Source organism: Giraffa tippelskirchi, chromosome X (genome assembly GCF_054371585.1).
Source record: "Giraffa tippelskirchi isolate mGirTip1 chromosome X, T2T-mGirTip1v1.2.pri, whole genome shotgun sequence".
NCBI classification, from domain to species: Eukaryota; Metazoa; Chordata; class Mammalia; order Artiodactyla; family Giraffidae; genus Giraffa; species Giraffa tippelskirchi.
The window spans coordinates 19,236,620-19,261,599 of record NC_137289.1 but is presented as its reverse complement, the minus strand read 5'-3'; the positions used below and the strand labels follow the sequence as shown (position 1 = coordinate 19,261,599).

The window sequence follows — 24,980 nt, the reverse complement described above, 5'->3', positions numbered from 1 at the left end:
TCTCTTTGATCAAGAGCCACATCTGTCTGGAGAATTCATACAGGCAATCTCTTCCAAGAATCTCTGCCCTCTGGTTGAAATTAATCTCTTCCAACCCCACAGCCCCATACAGAGGTGAATTTCCTATGAAATTAATGAAACAAACTACAGGGACCCACACTTGCAAGCCTTCTTCTAGAAGAACCACAGGCATTTTGTTTTTGCACATTTGTCTCCTTTTTCTAACAGGGCCTTCAAATTCTGTAAGCTTTGAGCCTTAAAAAACCTGGATCCATTCCTAACCCCTATAGAGAAACTTGCTAACATTTTTCTTACTGAATTTCTCATAGGATGTCTTGTACCCAAATTACTCATGTATAAAAGTCTTGGTTTCTGAAATTTGAGCTATTTGAAAGTAGGCATGAAATAGTTTTTATCTTTGAATTCCCTACACCTGCCTGCCTTCAGATGTGCTAGACACTTGCTCAGCAAACGTTACTTAGTTAAATATAATAGAATTCCCATGCAAGAAAGCTAGAACTGGGGCGATTGTCCATGACCATGAAACAAAATATACAGTGGCTATAAAACACAGGGTAATTAAGGGCACAGGCTCTGGAGCTGTATGTCCAGGGTTCAACTCCCGTCTCTTCCATTTATTTATTGGCTATGCAACTTTAGACAAGTTACTTAATCTCTCTAAGCCTCTACTTCCTCAGCAATAAAATGAGGCTAATAATAAATAGTACCAACTTTGCAGGGTTGGTGTGAAGTCTAAATGAGATAATATAAGTAAAACACTTTACAACAGGAAATTTTTCATTCACCTCTCACTGACTTAAATACATATTCAGACAGGAGGGTTCTGATTCTTACTGCAAGCCTTCAACTTTCTCTCCTCCACACCAGCTCCACATCTCCTACCTCTGCCACCTAGACTCATTCAAACCCAGCCCAAGTGATCCCAGAGCCTCCCATCTTGAACTTACACTCCACTGCTGAATTGGGAAGCAAAGGAGGAGACCAAAGACATGAAACCCAGTTCAGCTTTTGCAGGTGGCCTGGATGTGAGCTGATGGAGCCTGAAACTAAAATCAGAGAAACAGAGCTAGAAGGCAATGGTATGTGATTAATGAGATGACAGACTCAGCGAAGGCAAAGGGGAACAGAATGTGGGGGAAAGATGGGAGGAAGTACGAAAGAAGCAAGACCTGATGACTGAATCAAAGAGCAGACAGCAAAAGGAGGAGTACCACGGTGTGCAGCAGCCCCTGGAAGCATCTCACAGTGAATAGAAGGAAAGGTGTTTTTCATTTCTGTGATACCACTTCCAGCTTAAAGGAAAATTGTTTCTACCTCCACTCGATTGACAGGAGAATTCAAATCTCTGGAACATATGCTTCATTACTCCACTATCAGGTAGTACAACTCAGTGAGACAGAAAGAGGAGGAGGAACATATGTTTTCAGAAAGTAAACAAATCCCAGTAGGGGAGGGGAGTGAGTAATCACTCCAGGCAAAAGTGGTATTTTTCCTGGAAGCTTCTAGAGGGCAGGGACAATTTCCTTTAATTTGCTTTGTCAGGCCCACTAGTGAGAAGGTGGGCAGTGATGATGGCAGCTCCAGGGGGGAGTTCAGAACCAAGGGGCACAGGCCAGGGTAAAGGGTTAATCTGCATAATCTCCTCACCCCACTACTGGCCCAAGAACAGTCCCCACCTGCCCACTGAGTCATATTTCTAAGCTCCTTTTATTAAACAGTTTTCAGTCTAATGACTGACTTCCAAATCAATAGAGGGCACAGGAAAGATTTACAACTCTACCCGCCCCCAACACCCGCACCGTCTCTGGCTCTGCTACAGGCACAGAATTTTGAAACTGAACTAAATCCAAAAAGTTCTTAGTTTAAAATCAAAATAACTTTAAACACCCAGTTTCCAATTGTTTTTCCAATAGTAGTAATAATTAATCACATTTTTAAAAACTTTATAACCAAAATATCTCTTTCAGTTAGCACCATAAAAGTCCACTAATTAAAGCCAGCATCTTCTGCCCTCTGATGAGAAATTCACCCTTTTATAATGGGATTACTAGAGCTTTGCTGTACAGATGAGTGGTTTGATTAATAATTTACATTTTTAAGGATATATAACCTCACTCATGGTCATGGTCTACGTTCCTAAAATTCTCCGATTCAGTTTAATGTTATTATATTTGGTCCTGGCAAATGAATTAAGTCCTGATTAGACATCAGTGTAATTATTGTCTCCTGTATGTTGTTTTCGAAAAAGAAAGGGTTGTGACAGAATGGCCCACAGTTTGTGCCGAGGACTCACTGTAGCTCAGCATGGGCAGGAGAACTGTCAGACTAGGCAGGAGGAAAAAAAGAGTGTGAAATGGAGAAAAATTGCTCAGTACTCACTTAAAACCCCCACCACATTATAAAAACTAAATTAACAAATGATTGAATCTCAAAAACATGTTTATCAACATTCAAGCAATTACTTAGTCACATATTAACTGTGAAGGAAAAAAGCTTTGCTTAAATAATGTCCCTAAACAGTTATCTCAAGCAGAAATGACGAGAAATTGCTCTGAGCTGATGGAAAACGGTGTTCTAACCAAGGACAATTTTATTTAGGGGGGAGTGGGAGAGACAGGAATCTGACAGAATAAAAAAAGAAGAGCAGATGGAAATGGAAAATAAGGGAGAGGAGCAAGAAAAGAAGCACAAAGCACTGCCCCCGCCCCATTCATCTCTCCCATGGAGAACAGGTAGGAGAAAGGCTTCCAACACTGGATGAAGACAGCGCTTCTCTTCCTCCCTGCCCTGATAGAATGGACCAGAAAATGCAATGAAAACATGACCTGAACACAACAATGCCTTTGCGATCTAGCCTCTCATTTGTGTGTAAAATATACCAGGTAGGGGCCTTCTGAGAAGATTTCAGAAGCTGAAAAAGAGGATTGCTCATGGAAGTATTGGCATTTCACACAGCGCAGCTTCATATCTATGAATGCATAAAATAAACCTCTCTTTCAAAGGGTCCTTTGCCTAAGTGATCTCTCACCTGTGCACTAGAGCTGCTTCAGCATCACTTACATCTGGCAAAAGTTGTTGAATTACATCAGGAACTCCAGCTTTATCTAGGTTACTGTCTGAAATGGTAATGCATCATTTATCTGGCCCATGTGGGGTGAAGCAGCCACAAAAATAAACTGTCTAGCTAATATTGCATGTATATAGTGTTTTAGAGTTTTCAAGACATTTTCGCGGACATTACCTCTACTCCTGAGCGAAGCAGGACTTCTCCATTTTGTCTCCATTTTGCAGATAAGAAAACTGAGGCTATTAGAGTCTAAATAACCACTCAAAGTCATAAAGCCCATAAACATAGAACCAGAATTTAGATTTTTCTGACTCCAAGTCCAGCATGTCCTCCTTTGCCTTTCAGCACCAAAAATATTTTTAGCCATTCAAAATGGAAATATTCAGGGGCAAAAAATGAACATAACTTGATCATTCCTTATTGATTCATAGCCATCACTAGGGACATTAGTTGTTGGATCTACTATAACCGAGGGGCTATGAGGCACGTAGCAATACAACCCTCTATAAGATGCTCCCAGCTGCCACATTCAATGAGTGCTTGAGTCACTTTTATGTCCTCTACTCTTTCTGTCACTCATTAACTTCTTGCTCCTCATATGTACTTTCCTTTGGCAGTCTTTCAAAACACACTTCTAGTTAACTGCTTATCTACTAGTGACTAGAAAACTAGAAAATCAGTTTGTAAAGACTGTGCATAAATGCAGAACAGTAGTAGGCTCTGAACAAGGACCCAGGAGCTCTCAGATAAGTCAACTACATAAGCAAGAGCTTCATTTTAGGTTCACAGAGGTGTTTTCTGCTTATCCACCATTTCTCCTCTCTGATAGAGAGACTTCCAGTTGTGAGAGAGGCAACTTCCAGAAAAGCAAAGTGTTGCTACATTCTGAAGAGTATTCTCACTCCAAGTCAGTGGTAACTTGGGGAAGATGGAATCCTCTAACATACAGAAAAAACCTGGACACACCCCAAATATTTCCTGATGGTGTGTGTGTGCTAAGTCACTTCATCTGTGTCCAACTCTTTGCGACCCCATGGACTGCAGCCTGCCAGGCTCCTCAGTCCATGGGATTCTCCATGCGAGACTACTAGAGTGGGTGGCCATGCCCTCCTCCAGGGGATCTTCCCATACAAGGTTAAAATTCTACAAAGAAAGCAGAACTCAAGGTTTGAAGGTATAGAGGTGGTGGAGCTATGATGAAAAATTCAGAATTCTATCCCATTTTTCTTCTCAAGGACCACAAATCCTACAACTTCTTAATTTTGTTTTACCTCAAGCACACTAAGAACAAGGAAAACCATGTCACATGGTGGCTTGGAAAAAGCTGGGCATCAATGAGTTTCCTCATCTGTAAAATGGAGATGATTACAGTATGAACTTCATAGGGCTGCTGGGAAAATTGAATGAGACATGATTATATAAAAGTAAGCATCATATAGTAGGCACTTAACTAACTGTCACTATCACTATTATTATTATCATTATCATCATCATCATCATCATTATTAGGTAGTGGAGAAGAAAAAGAGAAAAGGAAATCTACTTTAAGTGAAGGGGTTTTTCAAAAAGAATTAATTAAGCAGAAACCAAAAACGATTGTGCTGCCCCATTTTACTTAGCACATCAAAGTAAATGAAATTTAGGAAACGAGGCAATGCAAAGATTGAAAATAAAGAACAACTTTTTTAATGCTTCAATCATTATCAAAACAACATTAGCAGTAGAGCATTCCAACCACTGTAGCAAAGGGCCCCAGGCTCATTTATGAGGGCAAAGGATTCCTGCGAAAGAAGACATAAACTCCAAATCGAGGCAGTAAGGATTGCTCGTGGAACTATGCACATATTTGCAGAATGCACTCGCTGCTTAATACCCCCAATGTGGACTAGTGAAGGAATCCTAAAGAGATTGTGGATGTAGGCCAAGATCAAGATGTGTTTTCTTCAACTTCATGTGGTGAAAACAGCTCACATCAAATTTCACAGGAGTGAAGTATTGGAACAAGTTTCTCAATAAATTGTTCTACCAGAATCTTGGGGATGGGGTGTATTTTAGAGAAAAAGCAACTGTGCTCCCAACTTAAATTAATTGGAATACTAAGTAGTCATAAGAAAAAAAAGGAGATACTCTTTTTCTCAGTAATTAATAATACATCATCTTGTAGCAGACCCTGATTGTAGTCTTGTCTCTCCAAACAAGGGGACAATCGTACAGAAAAGATTTGGGGCGATGTCTCTACAAGCATGGTATAATTGCCTTGAGGTCTAGGACCATGTTTTATTTTTTCTTTTGGGGTTTATTTTTTCTAAGAAAAAATAAGCAGGAAAGGAATAAGAAGACAGAATGAAACAGATACCAAATGACTACACATGGAGACAAGGCACCAGCCTTGAGAAGGTGGCAGCAGCAATGAGTTTACACATCAGTTGCCTTCAGGCTCCTTTGCTAGGGTTGTCCTTCTGCCTGTCCCCACAATTTGAGAAATGATGTGTGTGTGTGTGTGTGTGTGTGTGTGTGTGTGTGCGCACTGGCGCGAGACAGAGGACAACTAATACGTATTGTCCCCCCCTCTCTACCATCTATTCACATGACAAGTGTTCAGCTTCTATTCTAAAGCAGCCACAGTTGGAAGCTAATCCAAAATCTTGTCAAAACTTTCTCTCCTACTCTTGTGCTGTTCCAGAAGTAGAAAACACAGCATGCAAAATGCAGAACTGGATGGAGATATGAATGCTGACATGCAAGGTCCTCAGATGGACAGCCACATCAGCTTACTCTGCACTACAATACCAGTGTGATCATGCCACCACCCCGCTCCAGGCAGGAAAAGGTAGCAAGATAACATCTGTGAGCCTGGTTTCTCCAGGAATGAAACAAATCACAAATACTACATTCTAGAAAAGCACCTTGACACCCCACAGAGTAACATTCAGCCTTACTTCGACTCGATTGTCGGTGTCACATCACTTCTCATCACCCCACTTTCACCCAACCGATCAGCTCCAAAACTAATTTAAGAAGTACATGAATGGTACATGTATTTTTAAAATGAGCTTAAATTATTCATTCTTTTGCCAAATTGTTAGTCTCAACAAACTCTTCACAAGAGTCTGACTGCATAAATAAATAGCTTTAACAAATACTTCAAGCTTGTGTATTATACTTCATACAATCAGCCCAATGTCCCCTGAGGCTTTGATCCAAGAAACTGTTGTGAATGTATGTTTTATTAGCTAATTTGAATAATTTTCTTAGCTAATTCTACGTATTTTGTTACAATAGACAAAATAAGCTATCATCAGCCCACCTTACAATTCAAACAGGTTAATTCTTATAAAGGTGCTCTAAATCAAAATATTTTGAATGCCAGTTAGTCAGAAGGGGTTCTTTTTTTCACCTGACCCCAATTCTCTCCTTGCAGGACAAGAAGGCAGCTCATTCCATCTGCTTAAGGAAGGATAGAAGAAACCTCCAATATCCATAATTAACTCTCCTTCACAGAAAGTGGTGTAGTGAAACAGCTAAAAGCAAACGCTAGGAGAGTCAGGCTGTCTAGGCTCAAATCCTACTTTCCCCATGTATTAGTTGTATGACCTTGGGCAAGTTACTTAACCACTCTGTGCCTTGAGTTTTCATCCATAAAATGGGGAAACTAATAATACCACCTACTTCATAGGGTTTACTGTGAGGATTAAATGAGTTAATATATGTAAAACACTTAAAAGAGTGCCTAGCACATAATGCTACACACATATTTGCTATCACCACTATCATCATCATCCTAGCTATCCTTTACAGTTATACACAGACATAGTCAGTACTGAGACTCAGAAAGAGAGGAAAGATAGCCACTCACACAGATGAGAAAATGTGGAGCCATTAAGCCAGTTTCTCCCTCTTAAATGAAAATAGTCCCAGTGGTCAGAAAGAGTTTGTGCATGTTCCACAAATATCCAGCTAACTTGTGCAGAAAACTGGTATTTAAGTAAACTTTTTTGTGTTTTAAACAAGTTTAATGGGCTAGTGGAGAAAAAGTACCATTTACTCTTTCTTCAGAGATTTACATCCTTTCCATACAGGTAAACAGAATGTCCTTGGACAATGATTTTTGACAATACCCACCTTTCCAACGATTGTAATGTGGCTTCTCTAAAAACCATGTTTTTCCTTAACCAGAATCTCTCACTGGGAGGTTTTTATATCAAGCATTAATACTGGAATGGTAATTTCTAAATTATACTTAGCATGTGAAAAGCCCAGTGCCCAAATAATGATGCCATTGCACAGCACATCTCAAATAATGCCCAGAACTCACCTTGGAAAACTGCAGCATTCTGAATAATTAAGAACTTGAGCTCCATACTTGCAGACTGGAGCAGTTGTTCCATGTTCAATCGTGCTGTTAGTTGATACTTTTCTTCCATCTTTCTTGAGCAGCATGTTGGGCCCTTGGGGAGACACACTTGCAAATCTGATCCTGAAACAAATAAGTTTTTCATGTTTCAGTAAGCAAAATGTTACACACACAAGGCAAATACAGCGAAACGATGCATTTCTTTTAAAATACAGTAAAATCTTGATTATTTAAAATCAGTTTATCTTAAATAATCCCTGATTTCTCCGTTATCCTTATGACTGAATCTTTTTGAATAACCATGAGAACTTATTGCCTAATTGCCTAGGTTTGACTCATAAATTCTGCATAAACTAATTTATAGCACAAAGTATACATCATTGAACACCAATATTTAATTTGCCTGTTAAAAGATCAGTCTTCACTCCTACAGTTTCTCTTTCATGACTATAATTTATGAATGAGAACACAACCAAGAAGCAATTTTAAAACTTCCAGTTATGATTTCCAAGTGAAATGTATGTCTGACCAATCCCGTGCTAACATTAACATGCAGACAATCCCCCAAATGCCTTACAACTCCAACAATTCTAGCTCTATCACAAATGCCAAACTCTTGTTCCTCTGAATTTCTGAGCCACCTCTTCACCACCTCCCAAGGGATGCAGAATACTTTTTTATTTTTGTATCTTGATAAAGATTTTCCAAATGAATCATCTTCTCGATTATTCCAAAATTAGGGAATCAGAACCTTTTCTTCTCAGTCCTTATTCAATGTGACACCTTGCAGTCCTCACAGTAAACCAATCCCTATTTAAAACTCTCCCCATCCCTTGCTTTAGTGAACCTACTCTGACCCCACACATCCCCTACACCTACATACAACCCCCTACTGCTATGGCTATTTTTATCTGTCTTTTCTTGCTTCCTAGTCTTCTGCCTAACACACAAATGTTGTTGACTCCCTTTCTCATTCTGCATCTCTCTCAACCCTGATGATCTGATATAACTCCTATGACTGCTGAACTCTCTAATCCTGACTTCACCTCTCTTCTCAGCTCCAAAATCCCACATTTTCAAACTACTCTTTGGGAATCTCAAATTCAGCATACCCTAGACTGAACTCAATATATCCCAGAAGCACAAACACCAAGTCTCCTGTATTCTGTATCTCAGTTAACAATTACCATCTACCAAGTTTCCCAATGATAAAAACCCCTTTTGCTGTTTTCTGCTCTTGACTGGTGACTCAACACATTCCTGTATCCATGAAAGTCATCAGTATGTGAAAGAAAATTGAAGCCGTGAGAGTAAGAGTCATTCAACAAATGTTTTATTGGGTATCCACTATGTGCCAAGCACTGCAGATATAGCAGTCCTGTAACATCCTTGCCCCTGTGGAGCTTATATTCTGGGAGACAACAAACTGCATATGTAAGGTCAAGTAGTGATAAATACTACAGATAAAAAAGAAACTAAGTAAAGGGAAAACAAACTGTAGTATATACACACAATGGAATACTACTCAGCCATAAAAAGAAACAAACTATTGATACATGCCACCACACGGATGTACCCCCAAAACATTATGCTGGGAAAAAGAAACCCAATTTGAATATTACCTACTGTATGGTTCCACCTAGAAAGTGAAAATTCATAGTGACAGAAAGCAGTTCAGTGGTTGTTGGGGGAGATGGAGGGCAAGGAGGGGATGAGAGTGAGGAAATTTGGGAGAGTGACTGGTATGCTCGTTATTTTGATTGTGATGACTGTTTCATGGCTGTAGGCATATGTCAGACTGTCAAAGGGTACCCTTAAAATATTTGTGGTATGTCAATTAAACTTCAATAAAGCTGCTGATTTTTTAATGTTTAAGAAACAAACTAAGGGACATAGGGGATGTGGTGGCTGCAGGGATGATTCTATTTATATTGGGTAATCAGGGATGGTTTCTTTCACAAGGTGACGTTTGAAGAGAAGCGAGAAACAGGAGGGAGTTCCATAATTTTATATCCTCTACCAGTACTAGCCGGAGAAGGCGATGGCACCCCACTCCAGTGCTCTTGCCTGGAAAATCCCATGGACGGAGGAGCCTGGTAGGCTACAGTCCATGGGGTCACGGAGGGTCGGACATGACTGAGCGACTTCACTTGAACTTTTCACTTTCATGCACTGGAGAAGGAAATGGAAACCCACTCCAGTGTTCTTGCATGGAGAATCCCAGGGACGGGGAAGACCGGTGGGCTGCCGTCTATGGGGTCGCACAGAGTCGGACACAACTGAAGCGACTTAGCAGCAACCAGTAGTAGCAAATATTAGGGCTCAATGAATATTTAAGTCTAATCCCCCTCTTCTGTAATTCCTGTTTTACTCAAACTTTCCCTTCAATAAGCATTTGTTGAGCTCCTTCTGTAGTGGCCATGAACATGGGTATCTCAGACCTCCTGCCGCAGGGTGTATAACTGACTAATGACCCCAGCTGCTGCACTCTGCATTCACTGCCATGTTATACCTATGCTACTAACCTTAGGGGCTGCTCCCAGCCAATGACTGAGCAGGCATTTTGGCTTGAGGACTCCCCACTGACCTTGACAAAACTTCCTTAAAACTGCCCTGCAGTTTACATCCTTTCTACTCAATCCTCCTTCCTTCCCTCTCTCCTCTGCAGGGGTCAGACCTACACCACAGTTGAATGGATTCTCCAGAATTCTTCAATTCCCTGCTGATTTCCTTCCCCAGTGTTTTCCCCAATAAATTTCTTGCACATCTAGTTGACATCTGCTTCTCAGAGGACCCAGGATAACATATCTTCTATGTGCCAAGCACTGTGTGCTACATAGGTACAGCTTTCAACAAGAGAAACGTGGACTGTCTAAAGGGGTTAAGAGATGAATACCTAGTGCATATAAATGAGTGCAATAAAGCAACATCATTAGCTAGGTTGACAAAACATTTATATGGGATATCCCCCAGAGGGGGGACACCCCAAAAGTTGGGGGTGTAGTTGGCAAAGTAACGTAAGTGTATGTGTGTTCAGTCGTGTTCAACTCTTTCCAAACCCATGGGTTGTAGCTCACCAGGCTCCTCTGTCCATGGGATTCTCCAGGCAAGAATACTGGAGTGGGTTGCCATTCCCTTCTCCAGGGGATCTCCCCAACCCAGGCCAGTTCTTTACCACTGTGCCACCTGGGAAGCCCTGGCAAAGTAAAGTTTCATAATAAACATCAAATCTTACTGAAGTGAGGCTAGAAAGCATATTCAGACTTTTTTTTCAATATTTATTTTTTATTTAGCTATGCTGGGTCTTAGTTGCTTGCTGCACAGGGAATCTTCGATCTTCATTGCAGCATGTGGGATCTTTAGTTGTGACATGTGGGAATCTAGTTCTCTGACCAGGGGTTGAACCTGGGCCCCCTGCATTGAGAGTGCAGAGTCTTAGCCACTGGACCACCAAGGAAGTCCCCATATTCAGACATTTTAGACAGCTTTTCAGTACCTGAGGTGTTGTTTTTGGTAGGGGGGGATTAATTAGCCATAAGTTATCAGAAAATTGATTATTACAATGGCTCATTTCCCTATGAATTCCAGTTAATCACGGCCTTAATGTATGTGTCCAAGTTTTGTTAATTTAGGAATGAAATTAATCAAGTTCAACCTCACATGACATCACTGTTGGAGTTCACAGTATTGACTCCAGCCTCTCCACTTCCCCCTCCTCAAGGGAGCTGCTGACAAAAGTAGTGAAGGAGAGCACAGATAATATGTATCACCGAACCTAATCCAGCACTGCGATTTATAGTACTGGATGGAAAGGTGATATTTAATGTGTAAAAATACAATTTGGGGTCCGGAGACACAGAGTTCAGATTTATCTCCTATAAATGTCAATCTCATATACAAGCCTTAAACCAATTTTAAATAGGGTCTAAGCTCAAAGGCTTTATTATTATCTTCAGGAAAAAAAACCCAACAGAGTTCTCTAGCTCATGGTGTTCTTTCTATATGAAGTTACAAAATGTAATGCTTTTCTAAAAGTAGAAACTGATGCAGTTTACTGGACCGAGAAAGGAAAGAGTCCCCTTGGGGACATGTGGTTAATCTAGATTTAAACAAGGGTAGTTGGGACAGATGTGTAGATATGAAAAATCCTACATAGCAGGCAATTTCCTTATACCAAGTTCCTGTCCATTTAGCAAGGTTTAATTTATTTTCTTAGTAAACTGATACCTAAGTAGTGTGTGTTTAAAATACCTTTATTTGCATACATTCTTAAAATTAAATGTTATAGATAAACTCTTTGTGTTTCTAAATTTCCACTGGTGATGATTTCCAGTTTTCAAGAATGGTGGAGTTTATTTGACAGGGTGGCTGTTAGTACTGCTTTTCTCCCACCAGCTCCAACCTGTGGGAGTCATAAAATAATAGGGCTCATAGTTTTTCTTTGTTAAGTGCCCTGAGCGCCTTACTAGAAGGTAACAAACTGCCACTTGATGTATCAACAAAAGCCCAGGAATGGCTCTTTAAATTACCATGACCCCAATTTGGTTTGCCTTAATATGATAATTCACAAAGTAACTTAGAGTAAGCATAGGGGTAACCGTTCCCTGAGTTGATCAAGTCTCATCATTGTACAGACTCCCACTACCTCAAGAATTTGTTTAGCCAAAATCTTTAAAGGCCTAAAATCTTTAATGAGAACTTATGGGAAAACATGTCAGATGTCATGAAGAAAGGTACTTATTATATCCAAATATAAAAAATGTATATATAGCAATATTTTTCCTCCCTCCAACTTATCACTGCCTGGTTAATCAATGCTGCTGCTGCTGCTAAGTCGCTTCAGTCGTGTCCGACTCTGTGCGACCCCATAGACAGCAGCCCACCAGGCTCCGCCATCCCTGGGATTCTCCAGGCAAGAATACTGGAGTGGGTTGCCATTTCCTTCTCCAGTGCATGAACAGGAAAAGTGAAAGTGAAGTCGCTCAGTCATGTCTGACTCTTAGCGACCCCATGAACTACAGCCTACCAGGCTCCTCCGTCCATGGGATTTTCCAGGCAAGAGTACTGGAGTGGGGTGCCATTGCCTTCTCCGGGTTAATCAATAAGCCAGTACAATTGATCTGGGGACTAAGAGTGAGCTACAGATTTGAGGAAATAAAACATCTATAAACTGATAAGAATTCAGAATTTCCAAACCACGAAGGAGAGAAATAAATGCCAAAGGGAAAAACATTTTCTTTTAAGTAAGTTTCATATAACTCACGGCCCAGGTTAAAATAAGCCTCAGTACATGATAGCATAAGGAACAGTGGGCCAGGAGAGCTAGACATACCTAAATTAAATGACAACAATGAAATATAACCATTTTAATGCATGAACAAGCACAGGAAAGAAACAAGACAGAAAGAATGTGCAAAACAGAAAGAAATACAGAAAGAATTTAGAGGGGAATCCTCATCAACAAAACAAAGAATTACTCTGGGAACCAAATGCCAAGTGGGATGAATAAAAAGTAAAACCCAGGGCAGATGACTGAGGAGGCACACTGAGAACTGGTACACACTTGTGTGAATAAAAGCAGAAAGGCCAATTCAAGAAATAAGATGCAACCTACAAAAGACATAGTAAGTAGCAAAGCATTCTTTAAGTATGTCAGGAACAAAAGAAGGTTAAGGGAAAAGTGCTCCTTTATTAAGCGGGAAAGAAAAGTAACCGCGGGCCACACTCATCGAAGAGGTGCTCATTTTTTTTTTTTAAATGGAATTCAGCTGGGAAATGGGACTAAAGACAAGCAGTATAGCCTGGGATGGAGATAAGGAGAAGACTTAGCAATTGACTATTCAAATGAGTCACAAAGGTTCAACTCTTTAGGGCTTAATAACTTGCATTCCCAGATGCTAAAAAAAAAAAAAAAAATTGAAGTCATTATGGGGCTGCTAGTTCCCATTTATTTTGGAGGATTAAAAAGTACCTTCATACTATAATCTCCTCTCCTAGATTTTGAGTTCCTGAAGAGCAGAAAATGACTCCCATCTCCTTTGGGATGCTCTGTCGATCTCAGCCAGCCCTGTGCATGTAGTGGTGATTAATGAGGGCTGCAGTCTGAGAGCACTAGTAAAGAACTTTCTGTCTGATAGAAAAAGGAGGAGTGGAGATAGACAACCCTGAAAATGTTACATCTGTATGCTTAACTTTGATCTTTGAAAAATATTTTAAAATACCACAAAAATCAATTTCCAAATACCTTGAAGATTCACAAATAGATGCTTCACTTGAAGAAACTATAAAGTAATTTATTTCTAGTTATTTTGAGACAATGTCCTGCTTGCACATTGGGTCCAGTTCTGGGTCTTCCAACTGAGAAGGGATATTTGAGTTATGGAAGCTCTTCTCTGGAGGATTATTCCCATGTGTATCCATGCTGGGCACCTTTACCAGTTACTTTCCCTTCCAGAGGCTAAATCACAAGAGGTCCACACAGCAGGCTCCCTCCTGTGTACTCTTGTGTAAAGGGATCTCTTAGGTTTGGCTACCTATGGCCTTGCCTTCTTTTATTTGTTTATCTGGCTGTCCTGGGTCTTAGTTACATTCAGGATCTCTAGTTGCAGCATACGAACTCTTAAGTTGTGGCATGTGGAATCTAGTTTCCCAACTAGGGAGTGAACCTGGGCCCCCTGCCCTGGAGCATGGAGTCTTAGCTACTCTACCAGCAGTGAAGTTCCCCAGCCTTACCTTCTTGACCCATAACACAGACTCTTTCCTTCGGGCCTAGTTCTTGGTCTTTCTTTAGCTCCATTCAAAGACTTAACATTTTAGACTGCTCTGGATTCCCTTAGCCACCTCTGCCAGTACTGGGACGTCAGCACCACATTCACTTGGAGACCCCATTCCCGGCCTGAGCCTGGTCCCTAATTGGAAGGGGACAGTGAACACTGTGTATGAGGCTGTTTAAATGCATCTGTTCTATCAGATTTTATTCTAAGTCAGTAAGTTTTAACGGCCTTACATCATTGTAAGAGACTAGTAGGCAGGAAAGAGCAAAACACTTACGGCCCCTCTAGTCAAGTAGTTTACAATTTAGTCCTAACCCCACCACTTACCAGCTTGCAAGCAAAGATGGATTATTTAACCTATACATGGTTTTTCAATCCTTATTATCAACAGCACTTACCCTGCGAAGTTGTTGCAAGGACTGAGTAACTATGCATATGAAGCTCTTAGCCTACTTGGTACAAGGTAAATATTCAATATATGTTAAGTAAAATTAAAATAAACAAAAAATAAATTCACGCTAAGAGACCAGACTTTCACACACAAAAATAGCTAGAGAACAGTTAAAGCTGATATATGGTTAGGTGAAAAAATATGCAGTATATTTTCTGAGGGAATGGAAATAGTCTATATTTTAATCGGGGTGGTAGTTACATGGGTATATAAATGTCAAAACTCAGTAAATTCTTCACTCAAAATGTACTTTGTTATTTGTAAATTATATTTCAATACAGTTGATTTTTTAAAATATGAAATAGAGACAACATTTGCTATATACGTAAATGCTCATCAGAGGCTCTAGGGGTCAAACAAAACTTCCAGGAGGAGGTGGGGCTTAAGCTAAACAGTCAAAGATGAAGCTAATAGGGGAAATGTGTTTGGCACCAGTGGAATAGTGGGGCAAGACTAACCTGTCTGGAGAAAAGCTAGACTCTGGGGTGTAGCTAGCTTACCAGACAAGAGGGGCCAGAGTCTGAAAGGCCTGGAATGGAGTTAAAAGACTATGAGCTTGACTGTACAGACAATAAAGAACCCCAGTTGAGTCTCAAGCAGAGACATAATATGATGAAGGGTGCTGTCTAGGAAGATTAGTCTTAAAGCTTGAAATTGGGAAATGGGCGAAATAACCCCTCAAGGTCACTTCCAGCCCTCTGATTCTGTAATTACCTTTATTATGTTCTACATGTTGGTTATTTTACTACACTGCAATTTTAGCTAATGACTATAAATTGTTAAAAATCACATTTAAAAACACACTAAAGAACAGAAGAAATATTAATGTAGACCTTTATCCTCATACTTTTCTAAAAGCAGATAGAACATATTCAAACAGCAACAGAAGAGAATAAATCGTCAGGGCTCAGTAACAGTGAAAATTGAAATCTTTCCCATATATATGTGTGTATGTGTGTATGTGTGTATGTGATGATTTGACATATTTTATTGCCAAGGTCTGCTTTATGAACAGCAGATTTTTTTGCTAACAAAGGTATGTTGTGCTAAAAATAATAATGCAATATTACCATTAAAGTAATACTAAGCAAAGAAATGAATGATATCCAAAACTGGTTGCTTCATGACTTATTGGGAAAATAATAGATGCCTATTAGAATCATCCAAAGGATTAAGTGCAGATTGCTCTACTAATGAACCAAAAAAAAATCATATCAACCATTTTTAAAAGGTTTTTTTAAAAAACAGAGGACAAGTCAATTTGCCATCCAAAAATATTAACTAATTTCCTTAGCATGTAACAGTGACTTGCTGTTAGAACGGTGCCTTTTCCCCTAATTAATCATTATCTAAATCAAATCTTACACGCTCATTAATTTCTTACTAATCAAGATAGGAATACAGATGAAAGAAATGGCTGCATTTGAAACCAATGGGGAAGTGAGAATTGCTGGTAGAAGAAATTGTCTTAGGGAACCCAGATGAAGGTTGCTCTTCTATTATTTAGCCTGAAAGAACATGACCTTGCAGAGGGCACACCTGGGTATCATGAGCTCAGACTTTAAATCAAAGATCATGCCTGGGGCCGCCACAGATTCTGCCTCTGTAAAAGACAGGCCAAAAATGTCGCTACCACACTGGAGTACTGGGAGTTTAAAGCAACCCTGGAGATAAGCCATTCTCTAAGCCTGAGAATTAAAGAACGAATTACCTTTATCTCTACTGCCAACTGTCAATTAATTGCATATCATTTCATGCCCAGTAAAGGCTGAATCCCTTGATCGCTACACTCTCCCACAAAGAGGTTCTTTCTGGACCACATTGCCAACCAGCCATCAACATGTGCTCTGGGAATACAAATTCACTAATTACACGCAGCCTGCCAAAGTGGTGAACAATTCATTCATCCAACATTTACTGAATGCCTACTCTGTGCTAGGGTCCCTGCCCAACTCAAGGAATACAATAATGAACAGGACATAGTCCCTGCCCTGGAGTTCACAGACTGGTGCAGGAAATGGACTCCCAAACTAATGAGAAACCTTAGATCACTCAGGACACCTCATTCACCTTTATCCCCTATAGCCAACTGTCACTGGTGGTGGTGGTTTAGTTGCTAAGTCGTGTCCAATTCTTGCGACCCCACGGACTGTAGCCTGCCAGGCTTCTCTGTCCATGAGATTTCCCAGGCAAGAATACTGGAGTGGGTTGCCATTTCATTCTCCAGGGGATCTTCCCGAGCCAGGAATCAAACCCGGGTCTCCTGCATTGCAGGCAGGTTCTTTCCCAACTGAGCTACAAGGGAAGCCCACTCCTACTGATTCTGCTTTTTTAAATATCCCTCACCATTCCACTTCTTTCCATCTCTGCCTCATCACCTCACCTCTTTTCACTTGGAAAACTATTACAGCCTCCAAACTGGCCTTCCTGCCTCTACACACTCTTCCATCTAAGCCCTAGAGAGATGTTGCTAACATGTATATCTGCTCACATCCTTCTCCTTCTTAAAACAGAGCAAGTGCACAGTGGTGTGAAAGGGGTGGCATATTCAGGCATTGCCAAGGAAACTGGTAAGGCTAGAGGCAAAAGTGAGCTGGTGGAAAGTGGCTGGGGCCAGATGAGGAGGAGTGATATGAGCCCTGCCACAAGATGATTCCTAGTTATCTTTGGCTACTTTTTGTTTTGTTGTCTTTTTAAATACTTTTTCCAGCTTTACTGAGGTCTCACTGACTCAGTTATCTTTGGATTGGATTCTCACAGGAGAGTGTTTGTAGAAGCAGAGATGTCCGCCATCCTCCACAAGCTGTCTACCCTTTGAATTCCCACAGCACTCTACATCCTTTATACAGACACTTCTCACACTCTGTAACTTGCATCATGGTTATATTTGCATGCCTTATCTTTGCTAGATTTAAGTTCCTTGATGGAAAGACCCTTAACTGACTCATCTTTGTGTCTCAAGGGGCTCACTGAGGTTTGGGCTTCATGCCCTCGCCTTTGACTTGGAACCAACGCCAGAACTTCAAGAGAGTTCAATTTTAAAGGAACTAGGTCAGACCAATTGATGCTGCTAGAGCAACTTGTAGAACAGTATTCCAGGGAAAATGAAGAGTCCTCAGAGCCCAAAATTAAGATCTCTCTCTCCTCTTCTTTTCCCCTCTTCTCTTCCCTCCAACCCCCTCCCACCCACATATATTACTTAGACAGGGGAAAACCCTAATAAAAACAAAATAGGGTTGGAGGATATGCCACTTGGGATAAAGAATCTTTTAGAAATCTGCCAGAAGAACTAAACCAAGGCAATTTTCCTGTCTCCCCAAGTCACTCTTTCACTAATTGCTATTCTACTCAGATAGGCAGCAGAGATCCCATATTTTAGGAGATGTATAATTTTTATTTTTCAGATATAATCCTCAAACTTGTAGGCCTGAAGCATAGCTGAGAATTTCAACAACCTAGGCCCAATCTAAGCGCTAGGCCATTTCCCTCTGTGTATGAAATCACATTGGGGCAGAGGGGGAAGAAAGAACCCTTCTGTATCAAGACTAAAGTGTTATTATCTGCTCTGCTACCAAGGACAACTCAACCAAAAACCTTTTCAAATTTGCGCCTCACTAGATGACCGCATAGATAATTTCCAGTCTGAGAGTCTAAGTTTCCAACTATAGGTTAATAGATAATCACTGAGCCCATTCTAGATTAGGAATTGTTGTTTAGTCACTCAGTTGTGTCCAACTCTTTGCAACTCCATAGACTGTATCCCGCCAGGTTCCTCTGTCCATGGAATTCTCCAGGCAAGAATACTGGAGTGGGTTGCCATTCCCTTCTCCGGGGGATCTTCCCGACCCAAGGATCGAATCTGTGTCTCCTGAAGCTCTCTCATTGCAGGCGGATTCTTTACCACTGAGCCACCAGGGAAGACCAACACTCAGTATACCTGACCCTAAAAAAGCAGTCTTTTGCTTCACAGATGATCTTGTTTATAAAATCCCTGTACCTGATGTTTCTGCAAACCACAAAAACTAGATTGAAAACACACCAACCACCTTGACCCTACAGATCCCCTGAAAAGGATCTGAAAGGTTTTTCAAGTGGCTAATAAGCAATGATTGCCTTCTTATGGCTAAAGTATTTAGAAAAAGATATATTTTTATAAGAAAAAAAACCCAATCCAATAAGGCCACGAGTTAAGACACCGAGTCCATGCTGAATAATAATATGGTAGCCTACTCTGTTTCAGAACTCTTCTTCTGATCCAGCGTGACTAGGTAAGTCATTTCACTCCCATTTAGAAAGTGGGTTAACAACAGTTGCCACACACATCCCCTGCAGAAAACACACTGAAATGTTGCAACCAAATTTAAGCGTCCCTAGAACAAGTTACCCTTAGAGTAGAAAGCTCTGGTAAATTGGTATGATTCAAGAGGCCCGGAAAGTTCTCTTCTATAGTGGATTGAATGGTACCCCTAAAAAGATGATGTCTACCTCCTAACCCCTAGAACCAGTGAATGTGATCTTATTTGGAAAAAAGGGTCTTGAAGATGTGATTAAATTAAAGATCTCGAGATGAGGTCATCCTGGATTATCTAGGTGGGCCCTAAACCCAATGACATGTCCTTATGAACAACACACACACAGAGGAGAGACAGGAAGAACAGAAGTCCATGTGAAGATGGAGGCAGGGACTGGATTGATGCGGCCACAAGCCAAGGAAGGCTTGGAGCCAAAAGAAGCTGAAGAGGCTAGGGAGGAATCACTTACAGCCTATGGAGGGAATTCAGCTGATACCTTGATTTTGTACTTCTGGCCTCCAGAACTATGAGATAATAAACTCACTTGTTTTAAGTCACAAAATTTGAAGTAATTTATTATGACAGCCCAAGGAAACTAGTACACCCTCCTCTCTACCACCTATAAGTATCTGCCTATGTGTGTGTGGTCAGTTGCTCAGTCATGTCTGACTTTTTGCGACCCCCTGAACTGCAGCCCGCCAGGCTCCTCTGTCCATGGGATTCTCCAGGCAAGAATACTGGAGTGGGTTGCCATTTCCTTCTCCAGCGGATCTTCCCGACCCAGGGATCAAACCTGCATCTCCTGCATTGCAGACGGTTTCTTTACCCACTGAGCCACCTGGGAAGTCCCCAAGTATCTGCCTAGTAATGTCTCAATGTTTCATCATGGATGAGTCACTACTTTGATTAAGCAATTTCACCAGGTGTTGTCTTAAAGTGCAACATTTCTTGAGTAATTCTCTTACTTCAAACCTAAAGAGTTTATGTGGGAGCTTCCTTCAGCACAGGAAAGAGGGGGTGGGAGTTAACCCCGAACACCTGGACAGGGACAAGGGGCGATGTCAAAGTGAAAGTTTTAAAAAAGATCAAAAGGGACAAAACCCAAATTTTATCTATGTTCAGCCTTGAGAAAGTCCTACTGACAAAGCCACTTTAACAGCATTAGTTCCAAGCCATAAAATAGACATCTTGCAGAAGCGAAAAATAATAATATTGCCTTAATCCTTGGCTTGTATTCCAGAAAAGTTGTTAGAAGACTTTCTCAGACTTTCTCAGACTAATCCAAATGCCTAATTCTCAGTGCTCAAATGTGTTTGTTATCTTTTTTAAGTATTTATTTATTTCGCTGCACCAGGTCTTCGTTATACCACTCAGCATCCTCAATCTTCATTGCAGCGTGTAGGCTCTTTAGTTGCTGAGTGTGGGATGTAGCTACCTGACCAGGGATTGAACCTGGGGGCCCTGTATGGGGAGTGCAGAGTCTTAGCCACTGGACCTCCAGGGAAATCTCTGTTTGTTTTCTTAAGTCTGATAAATTAGATGTATTTCATATACATGAAAAAAGAGTTTTAAGCTATTAGCAACCGAACAACCACAAAGAGAGCTGGCATATCCCACTGTCTTTCTTCACATTATAGGTGCCCTAGTCTTCCAGCACTTCTGGAGATGCCGTTTAACCAGCTCCCAAGCAAATCTTTCCAATGCCCAATTGCCCTTACTGTTAAGATGCTTCTCCCAGCTCTAATGGCTAACCTAAATTTCAGTTTCAAGCCATTGCACCTTGTAATTACTTTCTCAGCCACTGTAAATAATCTGTGCCCTCTATTTTATCTTTCCCCTTTCCCTATGATAGGAACCTATGGAAAAGGGAGCCGGTTGCCTTGTTAGTATAACAGACACATTGCACCTGAGCAAAATGCAACCAAAAGAAAATCAAACCCTCACTCTTGATCCCTTAGTGAGAAGCAACATTATTGATCTTTTCCCTTTTCCTATCCTTCAGCTGATCTGAGTGTCTACACTGACATGCTCTAGTGCTGTGGCATTTATGCCATCTTGGGGAATAGCTGTGTAAATGCTCCAGTAATTTTATACATCTTCAGCACAGTTGTGTTAGAACTTTAGTATCTGAAGGACTGGGAAGGACAGATTTTCCTCCTCCTCCTCCCCTGACTCTCATGTAATATGAATCAAAATCTTCACTAATTGGCCCTCTTCTTGTGTGTTACTGAAGTCTAGACTTGGTGGCAACCCCTTCTGTGGAAGAGATTTAATGAAGGAGAAAGTGCATGGGAAAGGAGTTGGCAAGCAAAGCAGCTATAAGAAACTTGGAGACATGAGTTTGGGGTAAGCTGAGATTGGAAACTAAAGAATATTGTTTCAAACACACATACACACACACACACACACACACACGTTGGTGAATTTACTTTGCCCTGAACCAAAGGTTTCCAAAAATTGAAGAAATTGTAAGTTATTACTGCCACACGTAAAAGATGGTTCCGTGATGCTCAGTAGTGACTTTTTTCCTCCTTGCTTTCTTCGAGAGCTACGAAAAACAAAAATAAATTACCCAAACAGGTGATTTGGGGATTTGCCTTCCCATCCCAAGATTTCACTGAAAAACTCAAAAATTGCTAATAGTAACTTCATTCTCCCGTCTGGCTAAGGATGATTCAGATACAGAGCTCTCCAGAGCCCAGTGTGGGCTCCAAGAGGCAGTGCCAGGAGGGCTCCAGATCAAGCTGAATGAACTAAGCCTGGATCTAGGACCTCCCTCCAAGCTGCTACTCTTATATGACCTGCCTTCAGAAAGCCACCAGCTCTTGAGACCACAGTAATTTGGTTTGGGAATATCTGCCTCATTTAATTTTTACTTTTTTAAAAGAAAGAACTGAAATAAAGTAGAAACAATGTGGGAACTATGGGGCCAATTCTCCCCAAACCGTGCTGACCCTGCATGTATATCTGAAGAGCTTGGGGGTTCAAAGTAGCTGATGCTACAGACAACTAGGGCAGTGATGGAAACCATTTGATGCAATCACTGAGGCAGATCAACCCAGAGATGATAACCTTCACTGAACAGGAAAATCAAATGCCCATGACCCCTGTCTGCTGAGCTACATTTGGGATGCAGCATTCCCACAGATTCAAGCCTTCGCTCTTCCCATGCCCTCCTCCTCACCCTCAACAGATACAGAGACCCCTCCACGCCTGGTCCTCATCTGTCTCCATGTCTGCCTCCCCCATCAAGAACAGAGAGTAGAGTTGTTGTTGTTGCTGTTGTTGTTTTACTTCAAACCCCTAGTATCTGACATATACTGGATTCTCAAAACTGGTTTCCGAAATAATCCCCAGAAATGCTGAGCCCACCACAAGAGTAGTGATTAGGAACACGGCTCTGAAACCAGCCTAAGTAGATTTAATTCATTTCGTGGTTATTCAAACTTGGACAAGTCACTAAACCTCTGTAAGCCTCCATTTCCTTATCTGTAAAATGGGAGAAATCATACCCACCTGGTAGTTCTATTGTAAAGATTAAATGGGATGTTGCCCATAAAAAGCTTAGCACAGCGCCTGGCTCAATAAATGTTAATGATTATTAGCACCGCCCCCAGCACAGGTGCTCAATAAAAACTTGCTGAATTGAAGTCACACCAGTGGGAATGAATAGCAGATGTGAAGGCAGCCTGAGCTTGTTTTTTTTTTAAAAGGTTTTTCCTCACCTCACTACGCGCTAGATGACCTGTGAGAATTTTTCTCTTTCTTTCATTTTTTTTCCTTTCTTTTCTTTTTTTCGAGAAATAGGATAGAATAGGGGATAGTTAGGCTCCAGTTTTGCTGATCTTCAGTTCTTCATTCAGGGCAGAAAACGAAGTCTGGCAAAGTCAGGCAGATGATCTTCTGAAGAATATGACAAGGCTATTATAAATCCTAAATGAAAGTTGTGTAATGAGCATGAATCTGAATATATTTAAATTTCCTCTAGATCCAGTTACTCCAGCATCATCCTTATATATTTTTTAAGTGTGCTTTTTGCAAATGTGAGGAGATCAAAGCCCTAATAGATAGCAGAATTTCTTCAGGGGTGGGGGTTGGGTTGTGGGTGGGGAGGGGATACACAATTGTCATGAAAATTAACCCCTGAAAATGCACAGGATTTTATTACCCAACGGATGCCGGAGGAGATTACTAGATTTTTAGGGTCTTTGCTATCAAGAGAGCAACCTGCATGCCTGAAATAATTAAGAAGAAGAAACTCAATTATCTAGTAAACTGAAATTTCAAACCACCCTGCTTACCTAAATGAGAAAAGCTGCTTAGACTAAAGCGTCATTACTTCTATTTAGACAAGCCTTAGCAAAGATATACAAGGAGCTAAAGAATGGGACCCCACATTCTTCCCTAAGCCACAACAATGCCTGTTTATGTAAATAGGATTTTCAATAACGGAACGGAATCTGAAAAAAACGTTTTCATTATTGTCTCTGAAAAAATGCAAATGCGGAAGATGAAAGTCAAGGGGCTTTCACTATGATGGGCACTGAATCCCCTAAAATATTTATCCTATGCGCATCTGAGCCTGGATTCCAAGTGGATCTAAGAAACAAGCCATGACTCTTTTCTCCTTAAAAAGGTCTGAGTACAATATGAAGAACCACAAAGGTTTCTCTGACTCTGTGGCAAGTTGAGTGTGTATTTATTCAAAAACTCCATTTCGAAAAGGAAGAAAAGTAGTAGTAGAGATCTATTTACCTTTATCTGGCAGCCCCTTCCAAAATCGGGGCCAAAATATAAATACCCTTGCCTCCATCATCATCACCATCTGACAATCAAACACTCCTGCCGCATGACCATAACAACTTCCAGGCACAAACTAAAAGCTCATTAAAGACTATATGAAGGCTATTTATAGAAGAACTAAACAAAGAAGGAAAGGACTACTAGCAAAATTAATTAGACTGTTCATGCTTTTGACAACTATTAACTATTTGTTTGAACTCAAGTGTCCAGCTCCTTTACTGACAGGTATTGATGACTATAGCGATGCCATATATCCAGAGTTTTAAACTGACCCTGTGGTTTTTTTTGGTTCAAGAACTCAGGTTTTGACCTATACTCTGTATATCAGCCTTCCTGTTGCTGTTTAGGCAGCTGATAAGAGGCAGAAATCCTTCTTGCTCATTAGGCCATTAGCTGCTGTTAAGCAAAGGGCTCAGGGAGGGGGGTGTTCAGTGGCCCAGAGGAATGTGTCAAACTCCACATATAAAGCCAGCCCCGATTTGGGGTTAAGAATTTAACCTTAAAAGGTTGACAAGTCATAAATTTGCCTGAGGTTCATATATATGTGTGACTTTCACAGTTTATATTTCCTTGCCAGGACTCAAAGTCAAAACATGCCCCTGATTAATGAATGGTACTAATTGTTATTCCGGACTTGAGAGCATTAGTCTTTATCCAAAATATTTTCTTAAAAAACATACAATCTCATGCTTAAAACTCTTCTGGCTTAGGGGAGTTTGGATAACTGGTCAAGAAAAAAAAATAGGAAGAGGAACCTAATGTTATCTGTTACTTGGTGCTACCATTTTGGTAGTCAAGATTGACTGAAAAGCTTCCATTTCACTGTGTCCATCAAGCAAAGTGCAAAGGAATGTCTTCCAAATCTAAACATGTGAGATAAAGCAACCATCTGTGAGTCCACACAAAACTGAGCTGGGGCCCGGGGTGGTGAGGAGGTTGGGGGGAGGGCTAAAGTATCTTTAAGCACATTTTGTCTAACTTATCTTGTTAAATATTTATACATAACTGCATAACCTAACAACCTTAGCCAGGCTTGGAAGAGATAATAGATATAGGACCAACCCAAGATCCCCAAAGTGTGAACACAAAGAAAAAAATACCACAGAATACTCCAATTGGAATACACTCTCTAACCTGCAGTCAAATTTGAAACTAGGCCACTAAAATCCTACAAATGAAGCAATGTCTTGAAATGTGATCCCTTCATCACAGAAAAGCA

General features: G+C 40.7%; 1 protein-coding gene and 1 non-coding gene across 6 annotated transcripts in view; both read right to left on the bottom strand.

Annotated features, from left to right (window-relative positions):
• GPC3 (glypican 3) overlaps positions 1-24,980 on the bottom strand; it is a 531,061-nt gene that overhangs the window by 396,955 nt on the left and 109,126 nt on the right. For 3 of the 5 annotated variants that reach the window (XM_081563858.1, XM_081563854.1, XM_081563855.1), the window contains one exon: positions 7,404-7,565. The exons of 1 other annotated variant lie outside the window; for it this stretch is intronic. In XM_081563858.1, coding sequence (XP_081419984.1) covers positions 7,404-7,565 — 162 coding nt within the window. The remainder of the gene's footprint in view (positions 1-7,403; positions 7,566-24,980) is intronic. One more of the 5 variants, XM_081563857.1, reaches the window with a different exon arrangement.
• On the bottom strand, positions 10,827-10,899 carry TRNAE-CUC (transfer RNA glutamic acid (anticodon CUC)). The gene has a single exon. It is a non-coding gene; the product is annotated as a tRNA-Glu (tRNA).